The following is a 16,112-nucleotide window of genomic DNA, read 5'->3' as shown; positions in this document are numbered from 1 at the left end:
TCGGCTCCGGAGAGGGGTTGGGTGTCCATTTGTGTCGACGCGCAACAAATAATGAAGCGGGAAGCTTCGGGTTGGGCTGCATCATTCGCGACCACGTTGGCAAAGTTATTGAGTCCGGAATCTCGTCGAAGACCCGGAAACTTTCCCTTGTACTTGCGCGGAGGCCTCGGCGGTGCTTTTCGGCTTAAAATTGGCTAGACAATTTGGGCAATCCCATGTGGTGATCCAATCGGACTGTTTGGAGTTGGTGGCCGCGATCAAGAAAGGAAGTATCCCCGCAACGGAGCTTGGTACGATTCTTAAAGATATTGAGGTGTTGTCTTCTCTCTTTCATTCCTTCGAAGTTGTTTTTCTTCCTAGAGCTAAAAATGTTGTTGCTCACAAACTTGCTCGTTATTCGCTTAGTTTTCTTTCGGAGGTTTGTTGGTCGGAGATGGTTCCTCCGTGTGTGTGGAAGGAGGTTATCTCCGAGCAAGTTACCCCCGAGTTTAATGTAACCACGGTATTCCTCCGCTACTAAGTGAGAGTTTTAATGAAATTTTGCCGTGGTGTTGCCCACGTTTCAAAAAAAAAAAAAATTCCATTCTTTATGAAAAGAACGAAAACTCTCACGCAGGCTTTTATTTTAGTAAATAAGGATTGATTTATTACTTCTAAAAGTAAGTGAAATCTTAATCCAAAAAGATTAATATTAAAAATAGAGCCTAGTTCTTCTCGGGTTACAAGACTTCAATATATTATGCCTTGACGACAACTGTAGAGAGAAATATATGATACATAAAAAATAAAAATAAAAATATTAATTTGTTCAAAAAGTCACTTATTTACACCAAATATTCGACGGAATGACAAAATATGCAATATTTAAAAAGTTAAAGGTAAACACTTGATAAGATTTATATTTCAATAATCAATTTGGTAATCGGGTTGGACAATTCATTAATCGGGTTAAAGTTCAATGAGAATTTATGTAATTGATCGTATAAGCCTCTCTAAAGATACGTGGCGATTTGACTCTTGGAAAATAGATAATAAATCAACCTGTCCAAGTACTAGATGTGATTGAGATTTATTTAATGAATTTATTATTTTAATACTAATTTAAATAAAATATGCAATTCTAAATTAGTCGCTTAATCACAGGTAGTAAATCATGTATGATTATATTAAATCGTTCGCAACAACTTTTACACTTAAGTTTTGATGAAGGTTATAAACACTAATTAGAATTTAGGATAGCTAGTTTGAAACACAGAATTAAAAACGAAACAGCGCATGTGAAATAGACAATTGATATGTAACATGTTGTGCCAAAGGAATCATTCACCAACAAATATAGAAGTTGCCAGATCAACTTACATACGCTTTTACCGCAAAAGAAATTATGTGTAAGTAATGACATTTTACCAAATGATTCTCCAGCTACAGAGCTGGAAATGTATATATTTTTTTCACAAACACAAAGGTGAGAGCAGCACTACTAGGTCATAAGGGGTGACCCACTGCAATGAACATCAGAAGCATCGGAAACCCTATGCCTCGGAGACAAAGAGATTACACCAGCCGCATCGAAATCTCTGTTGATGATGTTCTTCCTCTTCTGGTTTTCCAAGCTTGTTCTCTCCTCTGATACCTCTGGAATCGGACTCAGGAGATCGACTTCTTTACTCTGTCGGGAGACCATAGCTTCGGCTTCAGCCACCACAGATGCATCGTCATCTGTGGCGTACAATATCCTCTTGATAGCTCCAACAACCTGTTCATTATATGAAAATCATTTATTCGATAGCATGGTCTTCTTTCTAGGAAGTCAGATATCAGCTATAAGGAAAAATGGATTCTATTATGGTGTACTTTAAGGTGTTCGATTTCTGAGCTCTGACACAGTATCTCAATGTCCCTCAACTTGGAAAAGTAGAAGTCCCTCTCTTTCTCAAGGCTATCGACAGATAGTTTCAGCTCAGTGATCTGCATTTACAGGTCTCAGTGTTAATTCAGCAATCACCCTTGCATCGTATACCATATTTATATTAATCATCAACGAAATACCTGTTTATCATATTCAATGCCTTCACTCGAAGAAGGACGCGAGGTCTTTCCTGATTGGGTTGGCTGGTTGACAGGATTTGGGTCGTTTCTTCTAGGATGGTGATTGGCCTGAGCTTTTAAAGCAGCTGTATTGCCTTTTAGGGCTGTATGTGATTGAACATGTTTCTTGCTTGCTTCTTTCCCTCCCTTGCAAGATTCTCTCCTTTCCAGGGGATTGTATCTATAGCATGAGTAAAAAAAGGAAGAACATAAATTGTCAATCTACATTTCCAATTTGAACAAAATCTATGAAATGCATTCCCAAAGTACACCTTTCAGATCACCAGAAAGGTATCTACAGCCAGATTCCAGTACAAAATAGTAATTAGGCATGCTTTCTATATAAGCTTCTGCTTTATGTTTTCATCATAAGACCTGGTCATTTTCAGGCCACTGTAACAGAAAGGCAAAACAATACCAACACAGAAGGCTAGGTTCTATCAAAACTGATATCTATTGTTTCAAGTGCTTTACAATTCATCGGCACTACTAGCGAACCAGGATTTTATCCAAACTAGAATCAAGCTTACGAATTAGAGCATTAAATAATGAAACTAGCAAATTATAATACACACCCCTGATTAAGTCCTCCGTTGACAGAATCACAGTAACGCTTCAACCATTGCATGAACTCTAGATTATCAAGAGGCCTTCCTTTCGTCAATCGGTTCACCTCAATGTGCTGAAAGAAATCATAGTGAAGAAAATTTCACAAAAAAAAAGAGAAACCACAACAATTAGAAATGCAGAAATAAATTAAAGCATATTTAATTAAATCGTGACATCCGAATCTCGAATAACAATAGAGAAAACACAACAAAAAAAATATTGACATAAATCTTGAAATTAAAAAAATATTTTGAATCACAGAGAGGGGTTGAGAAATTAGAATTCAGACCTTAGTGATTTTGAGTTTGTTAAAAACATCTTGAAGGACCTTGTAATTCTGGATCATCTCGTACTCGCTCTTGGCGTCGAAGTTGACCTTATGCATTGGCACCATCCCCGGATGAGCCGCGTCCATCAGCTGGCAGTGAACCGCGCCAGAACAAGCCTAATTTTGAACGAACCAACTCGAAAAAATATCATCAGAAAGAAACTCTAAACTGAACGAGGCCATGAAATTAGGGTTTCGATATCGTACCTCCTCGACCTTTGAAAGGTTAAGATGGAGCGTGGAGTTGATCCACGCTAAGATCTCCGACCGTCCTACGAAGTAAGCGGAGTCCATCATTCCGATGTTCGTCGCCATTGAAGAGTTCTCTATCTCTCTGATTGATTCGATTTGGATGGTTTGGAGAGAGAGAGAAACAAGCGTTAAGTTCGTTCTTTACTTTTCTTTTAAAACTGAAATAGGCGTTTTAATTTTAAAACGGCTATTTTGGAGAAGAGAGTGAATCCCAAATGAGATTTAAAAATGAGACAGGAGCGGGAATCTTATTTTTCAAAATCTGGTTTCGGACCCAATCAGGCTTGTCCTAATTTTCTCTTCCACTTTTTTTTTTCTTTTTTTTTTTTTTCATGTTTTATACTTCTGAAAATATTGCCCTCAATAGCATCATTTTACAATTTTTATTCATTGATTTTATTACCTTTGAAATCTATGATCGAAATACCGTTACCATTACCATTACCGTTTCGATACTCTGATTTTAGTGGTATTCGGTGGTAAACCAGTGGTATATTGTGGAATAAAGAAAAAGAAATGGTAAACAGTACAATTAAAGTTACCGTTACCGTCGATAAATACCGTCAAATACTGTATTTACCAAGAGGAATGTAGTTAATAAATATTTATAAAATAGAAAAATTCTACAATAATTGTTTAACAAAGTACAAAATCAAAATAATGATAATATTTATGTTAAAAATAAATTAGTTATACATAAACATTTATATTCTACAACTAGTTAACAAAAAAAACCGAAAAACACATTCAAATCTAAACCTTATTTCCGGATCTAACAAAAAATTTGGATATAAACTCATATTAAACACAATAATGAAGTTAGAAACTAAGAATTTGAAATAAATCATCAAAACTAATAACAAATTCCATGAAAAACACTAAATATCATCTGATTTTAAGAATCAGTGTTATTTGACCACTTAATGCGAAGTATCCGTCAGATCGCAGTGAGGATTTGCTGGAAGACAATCGAAAAGTGGAAGTATTCCCCGAAAAACGTCAGAATGACGGAAAAATGGAAGGATTCATGTCCGGGTTTCATCGGAATCCAAAGAAAATTCAGATTTCATGCGTGCCGGTGCCGAGACTCTAAAAAAACGGATTCCAATCCAGTTTTCGTCTAGAATCCTCGGAATTTCAAACTTTGTTTGAAATGCAGCTAGCCTAAATAAACATGGACATTTGGAATTCCCTAAAATTATTTACTGATTGAATATAAATATTGGGAGCAATTCCATATTTTGGTATCATTGGAACATAGTGCTTTTTTTTTATTATTAACATTATCATAATTCTAGATAAATTTGGATTAAGCATTTGCTAGAGCAAGTGATAGATAAATTATGGTCTAGTTTCAAATATTTGTGGCATATTCAGCTTCCACAAGTTCTGTAAATGGTACCAAAACAAAAGTTATGTTTTGGTTTTGCCGAAATTTCAGCCATTTCAAAGAGAACATTCTACTTTAAGTGGAGGTCAAAATTTCGATTCAAAAGGTACAATTTTCTTATTCTATCCGAATATCTGTGTTTAAACTAGTCTAAAACATTTTTTTTTTTAAATGGCTTGAGGCACCCACAGATACTACTTTACACTTTCTTGATCCAAAGAACAAAAGAGACCTAGATCAAAAAAGATCAACCGCTAACACTAACGTCAAATACAAGTAAAAGCTCAATTTGTGAACCAGAGGCACAATAAGAATAGAGCAAACATCAAGCTCTTTTAGATATCCATTTATGAATGTTGGCGAGATCAAATCTTTTATGGTCCATTGACCAGGAAGAAGACGGGTCTTCAGTTTGCATAAACAAAAGTCGAACAGAGATTCCCGAATGAGAAGTTGGACGATGGCTAACCTTGTTGGAATTGATCTAGGGTATAAGAAAAAGTTTAACGCTTCGTTAAGCGGCGGAATTTTAAAAATTTTCTTTTACAAGTAAAACAGTTTTTACTAACCTAGACAAAGAGCAAGTACATGTAAATAAAAACTAATATGAGCATAGGAGTTTACTAACCCTTTAGACGCTTGAACGTTGAGAAGTTTTTGGAAAAAGGTTGCAACGTTTGTCTCCCCTCGCAGCACGTCTCTCTTCCTTCCTCGGCAACTCGAGCAACCACGAAAGTTTCTATCACTAAATCACTCGAGAGAAAAGGAATTAGTGAGTGGGCACTTTTAAACACTACGACTTAAGAACGTGCCTTGAAGTCGCAGAGCTAAACACTAGGTCAAATGAGGACCTAGGTGCCAAAACAAAAATCGAAAATTAACTAGAGAGAGATAGAGGAGTTCGGCCAAGTTCTAGAGAGAGAGTCTCTCAAATCTCTTAAACTTGGATGAATGAAATGTGAAGAATGAGGCTCCTATTTATAGGAGAGGTCTCACCTTCAATAAGGTAGTTTCCTCTTCTATAGAATATCACATATTCATGAGCCAATTTCCTCTTTTCCTCTATGAAATACTCGGCCAAGGCAGCCTTCTAGAAGGTTTTGGATTTGTTTCATTTTTTGCTCATTGCCTTGCCTTTTTGTCTACTTGGCCGAAATTCCTACAAGCATGTGTGGGAAATTTGTTTCCTCTTTTTCTTTTGGCAAGTATCATGATACATTTATGCACAAAATATTCTCTCTTTCTTTGGGTATGTTGGGCGCCCATATTGTCTCTAGAAGGAGTTTCTAGAAGCTTCTTCATTTGTTCATGACAACATGAAAAAGACCCATTAAGAATTTTCAATAAAATTCTTCTGAAATGAAATTAATCCACAAGGCCCAATGATCAAGTCATGGCCGAGTGTTATTGAGTCATCAAATGACCTTGTCAAAAAAATTATTGACATTCATTTCATCCTATGTCTCAAAAGACAAAAATACCATTTTGACAATTTTCGTTCTTGTTTTGACTTAGCTTCCAGTTTAACTATTCCTACTCGATGTGATTCGTGACAGTGACCTCATGGATCCAAATGAACAAAGCTTGAGCTAAATACTTGGACTCAAAAGTTCACAAACCTTTTGCAAGTTTAGCTTAATGTCAACTGACTCCACTAAAGAGTTGACACTGAAAATCTCTCGGTTCAAATGAAATTATTTTCTACTCAAGAATTCAACCTAATTGTAACGAGTAGATCCACAGAATATTATCAGTGTTTACCCTTCATGAATATCATCAGCTAGTCGGGATTTACAAAATTACCATTTTACCCTTCTGGCTGTTATTTCCTCAACTCATTTGTCGCTTGTGAATAAGTTAGAAACAATGTATTGACGAGGAGCTAACAAGTCACATTGTTTCATCCAAAAAAGTCAGAACTCAATTTGGACACTGGCCAGTTCATTTATTCACACTCCAAGGAACAAAGCATGAGGTGATATACATTGCATTTCAGCAATCTTGTACATGAATTCCATATCTATGAGAACTTCACAAAGTTACTCATGACATTCTCACAACTTAGTACTTCACCAATAGGCCTTGTTCGGAATCACATAGTGAGTCCGAACTCTGACTTTCTCAAATGAGAATACGTAAGCTGTGAAATGGCATGTCTCTTTTCAGGATTAAGGTAAGCACGATGCAATTCATACGTAGTGACTTCGAGACATAAGAGGTTAAATGGTTTGTTCTTATCTTGTCTCTAGAAGTGCACTGGTCAATTCAGTACCTTCGGAAGATACCTAGAAGAACTATAGAGTCTCCAACTCTCAATGCCTCATAACCAGACATCATAATTCTTCTAACAATCATACTGAGGTCAATAGTCATTTGACCCTTAGATTGCGAATATATCGTTTTAAGCAAACTACGAAGAGTTTGTTCATGCAAATCTACATTTGTCTCTTCGTAAGTTGTTTAGTTTGTTTATGGACTAAAGACTAATGTTTTATCATAAAGCTTCAAACAGACAATGAAGAATGAATGAACGTTTCAACTTTTTATTAATGAATAAGCAATAACAAGCAAGAATATTCATGAGACTTTATTACATCAAATGTACAATATAAAGATTACAACTCTTCTTGTGGGCACCATTGACAACAAACCTGACTCCAAAACAAAATATAATACAACTCAACAAAATACAAACAATGTAATGAAAATACTAAAAACTAAAAGCTAATAAACGCATCACCAAGAACCTATAGCCATATCTAAAGTACCTTTGAATCCAAAACATCTAGAAAAGCGGAACGGACCTCCGGTTGACAATAACCGACACCGCGAAGAGACACCTACAGTCAGCAGCCCGAGACAAGCGGCGCAACAGAACTTTCGTCATTGTAGAAATGACGGACGACTACCCAAAGCCAAAAGCCCGACGAGAACAAAGGGGGAAGGGCTGCGAGGCCGCATGGAGCATACTTAAATGTTGACGAATGACGGAGCTTCATACCCTTGACGACACAGAGAGACTGCCGGAAAATGCACCGTGTTGGATCTGAGAGACTGACTAGATTTGGAAAAAAAATGGTTCAAAGAAAGAGAGAAAAAAAAACTGGTAGAAATTATAAAGCCTAAAGGGCTCCCCCTCAGGTCGGAGTTTACTGAGGGGTGGTGGCGGTAGCGACGTCCAAGCTCTTGAGGGGTGGCGGCGGCTAAAAAAAAAACTAGGGTTTACTGAGGTTTTTTTTTCTCTATTTTTAGAGAGAGAAACAGAGCGTGTTGGTAATCAATAGTCTAAAACATTATTATATATCTTTAAAATGAAGATTTAAATATTATTATACAAACTCACAAAGGACAACTAATTTAATTTTTAACGTCATAGTCCTTTTTATAGGTACTAAATGAAGAAATGACGGTAAAATTCACGGGAACAAGACTAGCATAAGATGCTCACCTATCCACCTTATGTTCACCGATAATCTTTTTTATTTTGACGAACAAGTCTCCGGGAGGTTGATGCCATCCAAAGATGTCTTAGAAAGTACACATCATGGTCCGGCCAGCTTGCGAACTGATAAACCAAGGGATCTTTTCTCTAACACGACATGGGTGTTGATGTCGGATTGGTCCCTCAACAATCACGAAACTATAGATTATATTTAGTGTAGCGTAAAACTTATATAAATGTGGATCTCAAAAATTCGTCATAAAAAATTGAAATAAAGCAAAAATAACAGACGAATATAAGCAACAATGATTTTATTGAGTGCGAAATCGAGTAATACAATTGAAAACGAGCTCGGTTGATTGATGAGCTAGTGAGTACAAAATTGAAGAATGTAGCGGAAAGTAATAATAATCAGGTAAAAAACCACTTGTCTCCACTTTGAGCTGATCCATTTCTATTTGTAGCCGAGGTCGTCGATATGGAGGACACGTAGTCGGGATGGAGAGCTTAGATGAGTTGTACGCGAGTTGACCTGCCTTAATGGTGACGAGAAGACCGGCTGAGGACAGTGACTTTGTGGAGAACTGGACCTGGTTTTGGTGAAGAGTTGAGGTTATCTGGACAAGATGGACCTGGACCTGTGAAGAAACATGTTCATTTTTGACGAGTTGGGCTTGGGCCGAACATAACTCAACAATGCCAAATCAATTTGTGGGCTTTGACTTAATTGAATATTTTAAGTGCAGAAGTCGGATCCTACAAGCGAAGTCCCAATTGGTACATCATATATAGGAAATATTGTTTTTCCTATGAAAAATAAATCAAATAATTGGCTCATGACAAATATCGGGTCACGGTGACTAGAAGGATGGATGTGTACGAATTTATCTCAAGCGAGCCATTCTACAATGGTAATAAATGTCATCCAAAATATTAGGGAAAATAACACATTTATACCTTGTGTTTTAGTGAAATGTCGAGTTTAACCCTCGGTTTTCAAAAATGTCGAGTTCATACCCTCTGTTTAACTAAAATGACGAAATTATACCATCTGTTTAACTAAAATGACGAAATTATACCCTGAAATGAATAACAACCTCATAAATCTCCCTTTCATTGATATTAACTCTTATATAAGAAAAACCGAATCAAATCTAAATCAGTACCCTAACTTTCAAATTCTCAATTTTGAAATAAAAATAGCCTTAAATTGAAATTAAATAATAAAACTCATACCTCATAAGAAATGACTTCATTCCGTGTTCGAATTGTAACTCTAAATCCTGGATTCTCTGTTCGAATATGCGATTTTGATGACTATAAACTATCGATGTTTACCACTTTGCATCTTTCTGTATTTTTCACGATTAAGAGACTGTTGTTTATTTTTTAGTTTTTAAATAAATTACATATATGGCGCGAATGAATAAAGATAATTGGTGTTTATATATAAATATTATAGTCAACGTAAATGAAAAGTCAATAAAAAGAATATTCGTGACACTGTTGTCTATTTCAGGGTATAATTTCATCATTTTAGTTAAACAGATGGTATAATCTCGTCATTTTAGTTAAACAGAGGGTATGAACTCGACATTTTTGAAAACCGAGGGTTAAACTCGACATTTCACTAAAACACATGGTATAAATGTGTTATTTTCTCAAAATATTATGACCTACTCCTTCTCGACTTTTGAGCTCATAACCTCTAACCAAATACTTGGGGGTAAAACTGGCCATATGGAACACGGGAAATGGGATCCCCTGGTCCCGTCCCATATTTTGCGGGAAATGAGATTCCCGGAACCATAAAAAATGGTACCGGGAAATCCCGGAACCATTTTCCACGGTATCGGGAATTCCCGGTACCATATTTCGCGGTTCCGGGATTCCCATATTTCCCGTTTTTATTTTTTTCATTTTATTTTAATCATGAATGCATTTAAAAATAAATAAAAATTCATATATTTTCAATTAAAAAATACAATTTTAAAAAATATGGTACTAAATGGTGCTAAACGGGGATCCCGGTTCCGTCCCATTTCCCGGATGGTTCTGGGACAAATGTCCCGGTATCATATTTCCTAATATGGTTTTTTCTCATTTCCTATATGGTACCAAAAATACGGGAAATGAGATCCCGTGGGATCCCATATGACCACCTTTACTTGGGGGCAGGGCCGGCCCAAGGGGGGGCGAGTGGGGCAAAGGCCCAAGGCCCCCACCCAAGGAAGGCCCCCTGAAAAAAAAAAAAAAAAAAAAAAAGTGGACAGCTTACAAAGTAGCGGGTTGGTTTGTGCTTTAAGTGGGGACAGACAGCATTAGGCTATCAAAAAATCAGCCCACTTATGCATATTATTGGGCTTGTGCTTTATTAGGAAATAAAGCCCAAATTTGTGGTTGCAACGGTAAAGAATCCAAAAGACACCATATTAGTTGCGATTTAATTGATTTTGATGCTATTAAATGAGCGATTTTATTATGATTTTTAACGTTAAAAAAATAAAAGGTATAATATTGAAAATCCAAATTTTTTTATACTGTTTAAATGATGTTTTGTTCCCCTATATAAATTTATCTCTAATCCAATTGCTTTTAAATACTCAAAGGTTACAAAACAAAAACAAAACGTTCAAGAGAAAAAAGAGAGATTGTGAGGTGTTTTTATATTAAAAAAAAAATTGAACATCTTATGGGTTTTTTTTTTTTTTTTTTTTTTTTTTTTTTTTTTTTTTTCAGGTTTACAAGAATTAGAGATCAAGAGATCAAGCTATTTCCACATTTCCGGGTTTTATCTTCGTCTTTTAACTCTTATAATTTGTATTGTTATTTTGGTTTCTATTAGTTTTGTTGTTTTTATTTTATTAGTTTTTCTTGTTTGTCTGTTGCGTTTTTTTTTTAACATATTAATAACTAGTGTTATATATGTCGAATAGGAAATATCCTCGGGATATGAAAAAATTCAAAAAAAAGAGAAAACTAGAAAGCTTTGTTAATTCACAAAAAAGGAGCGATTGAAAAATTTAATTTGTGTAATAAAAAAGGTCAAGCAAATTCAAGTAAAGAATCGAATGAAAAAATAAATGAAGACGTTTTAGGCGATAGCAATGATCCAATTGAAGAGATATACAAGAAATTCATAATACACTAGATGATAACGAAAATCAAGAAACCAATAATAAAGACTTGAGTCGTATTTACGATCCGGGAAGATGGAAAAATTTAGATGACAAGTCAAAAAATTTAGTAATTGAAAAAGGTCCAATAAGAGAAATAGAAATTGATTTTCCTAAAGAATTTAATTTTCCTAGAGAAAAATCTTAAATATAAGGATTTAATTTCTGAATTTGCATCTCAAAAAGCGAGAAAAGTGAATTTTGTGTAATTTTGTTGCTTTCTATTTTGTATTACGACTTTATTTTTAGTTATATTGAGTTGTTTTCTAATTTCGTATTTAATGTTTTGTTTAGTGATAAATTTATAATACATTATATTTTTAAAAATTAATTATAAAAGGCCTCTTTTTTTCCTCTCGCCCAAGGCCTCCAACTTCCTTGAGCCGCCTCTGCTTGGGGGGTGATGTCACATTGTTTTTGGTGGTTGATTAATAGTTCGAAAGCACATCTTGCTCAAGAGATGGTTTGGAACTGTAGCCTATTTCACCATAGATGTAGTGTTCAAGTCGATCGAGTGCTTCGATATTTTTTGTTGACCAAGGTCATATAATGTTGCTACTCATGAACTTTTTGAATGGGCATGGACTTCTTCTCTGATTTTCTATCTTTGGGATTAACCCCTCTCTTCGTGAGTGATGTTTTAAACTCCGAGCCTTTGTTGCTGAACAATTTATGATTTAAAAAAAAAAAAAAGTTTTGCAACTTGGGCTATACAATGTCTGTTGCACAATGAAGACTGAAGAGTAGTGGACGATCGCATAATTTAAATAAAAAAATTGTGGTTCCTTACGCCATTTTCATTTTTTTATTTCCTTATAAAAGCATTTTCATTTATCTTGGTATACCAATTACCAAACAAAGTGATAAAATAAAAGTCTACAAACGTATTGGTCAACGAGAATTTGTTGAGATTGATCTCCGAAGTTTGAACCGCTTTGTTATTAAACAAATAAGTCCAACATCGGATTTGGGAATGATCATATACTAAGTAATCTCAAAAGTCTAACAAATATACTGGTATTCTTATAAATGGGCATATAACAAGGTACTTGGTCAACACAATATTTAACGTCTAAGATACGAAGGGGAGAATAAAAAAATCATTCACTAAAGTGGGATAGTAGTGCCGTAGCCGTAGGGACTGGCCCAAAAATTAGGATAATCCACATATTAGTGTCACTCTCACACAAACACTTGATCTCACTCAACTGAAACACAAAATGTGACAAATATAGTAAATAAAAATAAAAAATTGAGACGAAAAGTCCTACGAGTCAACCATACATACATATCTCTACAAAAGGTATATCATTAGTGGCGCCCTAGTAATAATGCAAGGGAGATGATGAAGAAGGAAATTTCTCAAGAATCTGTACCACATCTTTCATTGTGGGCCTCTTTTGTGGGACCTGGGATGCACAATTGTAGCCTATCTTGAAGCAGGCCAGTAAGGCCTCTTCTCTGCCTTCCAAGTCAGCCCGAATCGCCACATCAGCCATCCGGAGAGCCCGGGTCTTGTCCTCGACCACGATCCCGGGTCCTTGGCCCGACTCGTCGAAAACCACGACCTTCCCGGTCAAAAGCTCGAGCAATATCGCGCCGAACGAGAACACGTCCCACTTCGGGTTGGGCTTGAGGCTTCTCAGCGACTCGGGCGCGTGGTACGGGGAAATCCCGAAAGCGCTCGGGCTCGGGCTCGGGCTCGGCCCGGATGCGAAATCGGGGTAGCTTTCTCGCGAGGCCGTGGACCTTTTGCTCCCGAAGTTTCGGGCCGAGCCGCCCATCCAGGCTTTGCTGTTGCTAGTCTCGCCGGTGACGAGCCTCTCGAGCCCGAAGTCTCCGATCTTGGGCTCCATATCGGAGCCCAAGAGAATGTTGCTGGGCTTCAAGTTGCCGTGCACGTGCTTCTTCTCGTGGAGATAGGCCAACCCACGTGCCACGCCTTTGGCTATCTTCAGCCTGGCCTCCCACGGAAGATGACAAGGCGAGGACCCCACTTTCCCTGCCACAAACACAAAAAAAAAAAAAAATTAGGTCCAAATTTTAGCGCTGCCCACAAAATCATCATCAAAACCTGTCCACACAGAGCATCTCGATTTACAAGCGACTAAAGTAGGAAAGATTTATTGAATAATAAATAAATAAATAAAATTAAACTAAAACGGGATGCTTGGAAAACGAGAGAAGAAAACGAAATAAAGTGGAGTTCGTCCGAATCAATAACCCAATTTCTCGCCCCGCGCATGGAAAACGACCCGACGAAAAGATAGGCTCACTCAAATCCAATAATACCAAACTAACTGCCATGATTTTTTTTTTTGCTTCTGATACGTGTACGTATTTCGCAATCAGAGAGCCCATCATGAAAAACAAAATTACGACCCGATTAAACGAAATTTAAAAATAAAAAGTGAAAACTCAAACTCAAAACAAAATAATACCAAACTAACTGCCATGATTTTTTTCCTTCTGATACGTGTACGTATTTCGCAATCAGAGAGCCCATCATGAAAAACAAAATTACGACCCGATTAAACGAAATTTAAAATAAAAAGTGGAAACTCAAACTCAAGCTCAAAACTCAAATTCGAAGAACGCATGGTTGACTTCCCAATCCCTATGCATTAATGACACACACAGCACACGTTTTTAGTTGCACCTACTCCACCGCGAATTTTGCATTCCTTTCCTCGGGTTATCAAAAAAATAAAATAAATAAAAGCTCTCAGCAGCGTACGTTAGCAAAAACCCGCGAAAACCCGGAAAGAAAAAAAAAAAGAAGCGCGTGAAAAAAGAGGAGAAAAGTAATGACTGACTGTAACGAGCGTTGGCGAGACTGCCATTGGGAAGGAAGTCGTAGATGATAAGCTTCTCGTCGACGCCCCAGTAGAAGCCCCGAACTCGGACCAGGTTCGGGTGGACCAGCTTGGCCACGATCCGGACCCGGTTCTCGAAGTCTTTGAACCGGTCAACGCCGCTCTCGCCGATCCTCCGAACCGCCAACGCCGTCCCGTCGTCGAGCACGGCCTTGTACATTATGCTCGAACCAGTCGCTCCCAGAATGTAAGCCGAGGCTTTCAGGAGAGTCTCTAGCTCGAGATCGTTCTCTCCGTCCACCGTGACTAGCGTCCCGACCTCCCTCTTCGGCCCTTCCTCTCTCCACCTCTTTTCTTCCTCTTCCTCGCCGGTGTTCTTTCTCAGGCACGACCACCGCGTGAACCGCCGAGACTCCGACGCCGACGACGAAGACGACGACATGGAATCCTCTTCATCATACTCGTCCTCTCCTTCAGCTTCCGACTCCGCGGCCTTTCTCTTCTTGTTGGACCTTTTTTTGGCTCTGTACGCGTAGAGGAACAGCAGGCTGAGGATCGCCACTCCGGCGATGTCTCCGGCGACTATGTACGCTATCTTCGCCGGTCGGAGGCCGGTTCGCTTTTTTGATCCCGGCGTGGCGGAGGGATCGGAGTTAATGGTCTTCGGGATGGCGGCGATGGCGGGGGGAGAGGTCGGGGCGGGAGGGATTTCGGCGGGGCAAGGCTTTCTGGCTTGCTCGCCGCAGAGGGTAGGGTTTCCGGAGAAGTGAGTGGGCTTCTGGTTGGAGAAGACTTGGGACTCCGGCACCGGGCCTTCCAGGCGGTTGAAGGAGAGGTCCACGACGGCGGAGACGGGGATTCGGTCGGCGAAGGCCGGCGGGATCGCGCCGGAGAGGCGGTTGTACGAGACGTTGAGGTAGGCGAGGGAGTCGCCGCCGAAGTCGGAGCGGAGCGAGCCGTTGATGAGGTTGGACGAGAGATCCAAGAATCGGACGGTGGTGAAGCCGCTCGGGAGATCGCCGGAGAGGTAGTTGTTCCGCAGCGACACGGCGGTGAGGTTCGGCGACTGGCCGAGGTTCCGCGGGATCCTTCCCGCCAAGGCGTTGTCGGAGAGGTTGAGGGTCTGGATTGCTGAGGCGGCGGCGGAGAAGTCGGGAATCTCGCCGGAGAGCCAGTTGTTGGAGAGGTCGAGGCGACGGAGCTGGGGGTTTCGGAGGAGCGAAACGGGGATCGAGCCGTTGAGAGAGTTGTTGGAGAGGTCTAGGGTTTGGAGGGAATCGAGCGAGGCGAGATCGGAGGGAATCGAGCCCAGGAGCTGGGAGTTGGGGAGGGAGAGTGTGACCACGCGCCGAGACGAAACGTCGCACGAAACGCCACTCCACAGGCACGGCGTTTCGTCGGTGTAGTTCCAGTTGCTCAGAACGTAGAACGGGTCTCTCAGGACGGAGTGCTTGAACGACAGCAACGACACGCCGTCGGAGCTCAAACTGCCAAACGACAGACCGAAATGAAGAGCAAAAAGCTGGAAGAGAAGACGAAGAAGTTTACTTCCATTGCTCATGACTTTCTTCTCTGTCACATTTCTCTTTTCACTTGCCAGAGAGAGAGAGAGAGAGAGAGAGAGAGAGAGAGATATACAAAGGAGAATGATACGGGGACTACTGGGAGTTATTATCAAAAATATCATACAGATGCCATGTGATGTGAAAGATTATTCAATAAATTAAAACAAAAACATAAGACATTATTACAGGTCTTTCTGGTACGCACTCATAAATTAATACACAACTTATTTTTGGAATTTCAGCCCCATCTCGCTCTCTCCCCATTTCTCTTTTATAGTACTAGTTGAAAACAAAATTTCATCTGGGAATGAGTATTTTCTCGTCAATTTATTAACAAATCATTTGTGACTTATGATTTGAAAAAAAATATATTTATTACTACAAGTCTACACCTAGTGCTATATTGGTTTTAAATATACCTTTGCAATTTATTTAAATCGGTAAGA

The 16,112-nt window shown here is 38.7% G+C and overlaps 2 protein-coding genes across 2 annotated transcripts; both read right to left on the bottom strand.

Annotated features, from left to right (window-relative positions):
* Positions 1–1,276: 1,276 nt before the first annotated feature.
* Positions 1,277–3,482, bottom strand: EB1C (end binding protein 1C). The gene is made up of 6 exons (XM_089613817.1): positions 3,233–3,482; positions 2,987–3,142; positions 2,664–2,770; positions 2,050–2,269; positions 1,855–1,968; positions 1,277–1,756 (listed from the first exon to the last, which is right to left on the bottom strand). The coding sequence occupies exons 1-6, from the start codon at positions 3,338–3,340 to the stop codon at positions 1,481–1,483; spliced, it is 981 nt and encodes a 326-aa protein (XP_089469943.1). The 5' UTR covers positions 3,341–3,482; the 3' UTR covers positions 1,277–1,480.
* Positions 3,483–12,372: 8,890 nt separating this feature from the next.
* Positions 12,373–15,964, bottom strand: LOC149400015 (putative LRR receptor-like serine/threonine-protein kinase At4g37250). The gene is made up of 2 exons (XM_089611823.1): positions 14,102–15,964; positions 12,373–13,287 (listed from the first exon to the last, which is right to left on the bottom strand). The coding sequence occupies exons 1-2, from the start codon at positions 15,786–15,788 to the stop codon at positions 12,608–12,610; spliced, it is 2,367 nt and encodes a 788-aa protein (XP_089467949.1). The 5' UTR covers positions 15,789–15,964; the 3' UTR covers positions 12,373–12,607.
* Between the last annotated feature and the right edge of the window lie 148 nt (positions 15,965–16,112).

The sequence above is a fragment of the Urtica dioica genome, chromosome 4 (genome assembly GCF_054948205.1).
Source record: "Urtica dioica subsp. dioica isolate 48M chromosome 4, U.dioica_male_clone48M_v1_H2, whole genome shotgun sequence".
NCBI lineage: Eukaryota > Viridiplantae > Streptophyta > Magnoliopsida > Rosales > Urticaceae > Urtica > Urtica dioica.
Note: the sequence above shows the minus strand (reverse complement) of the source record. Positions and strands in the feature narration are given on the sequence as shown.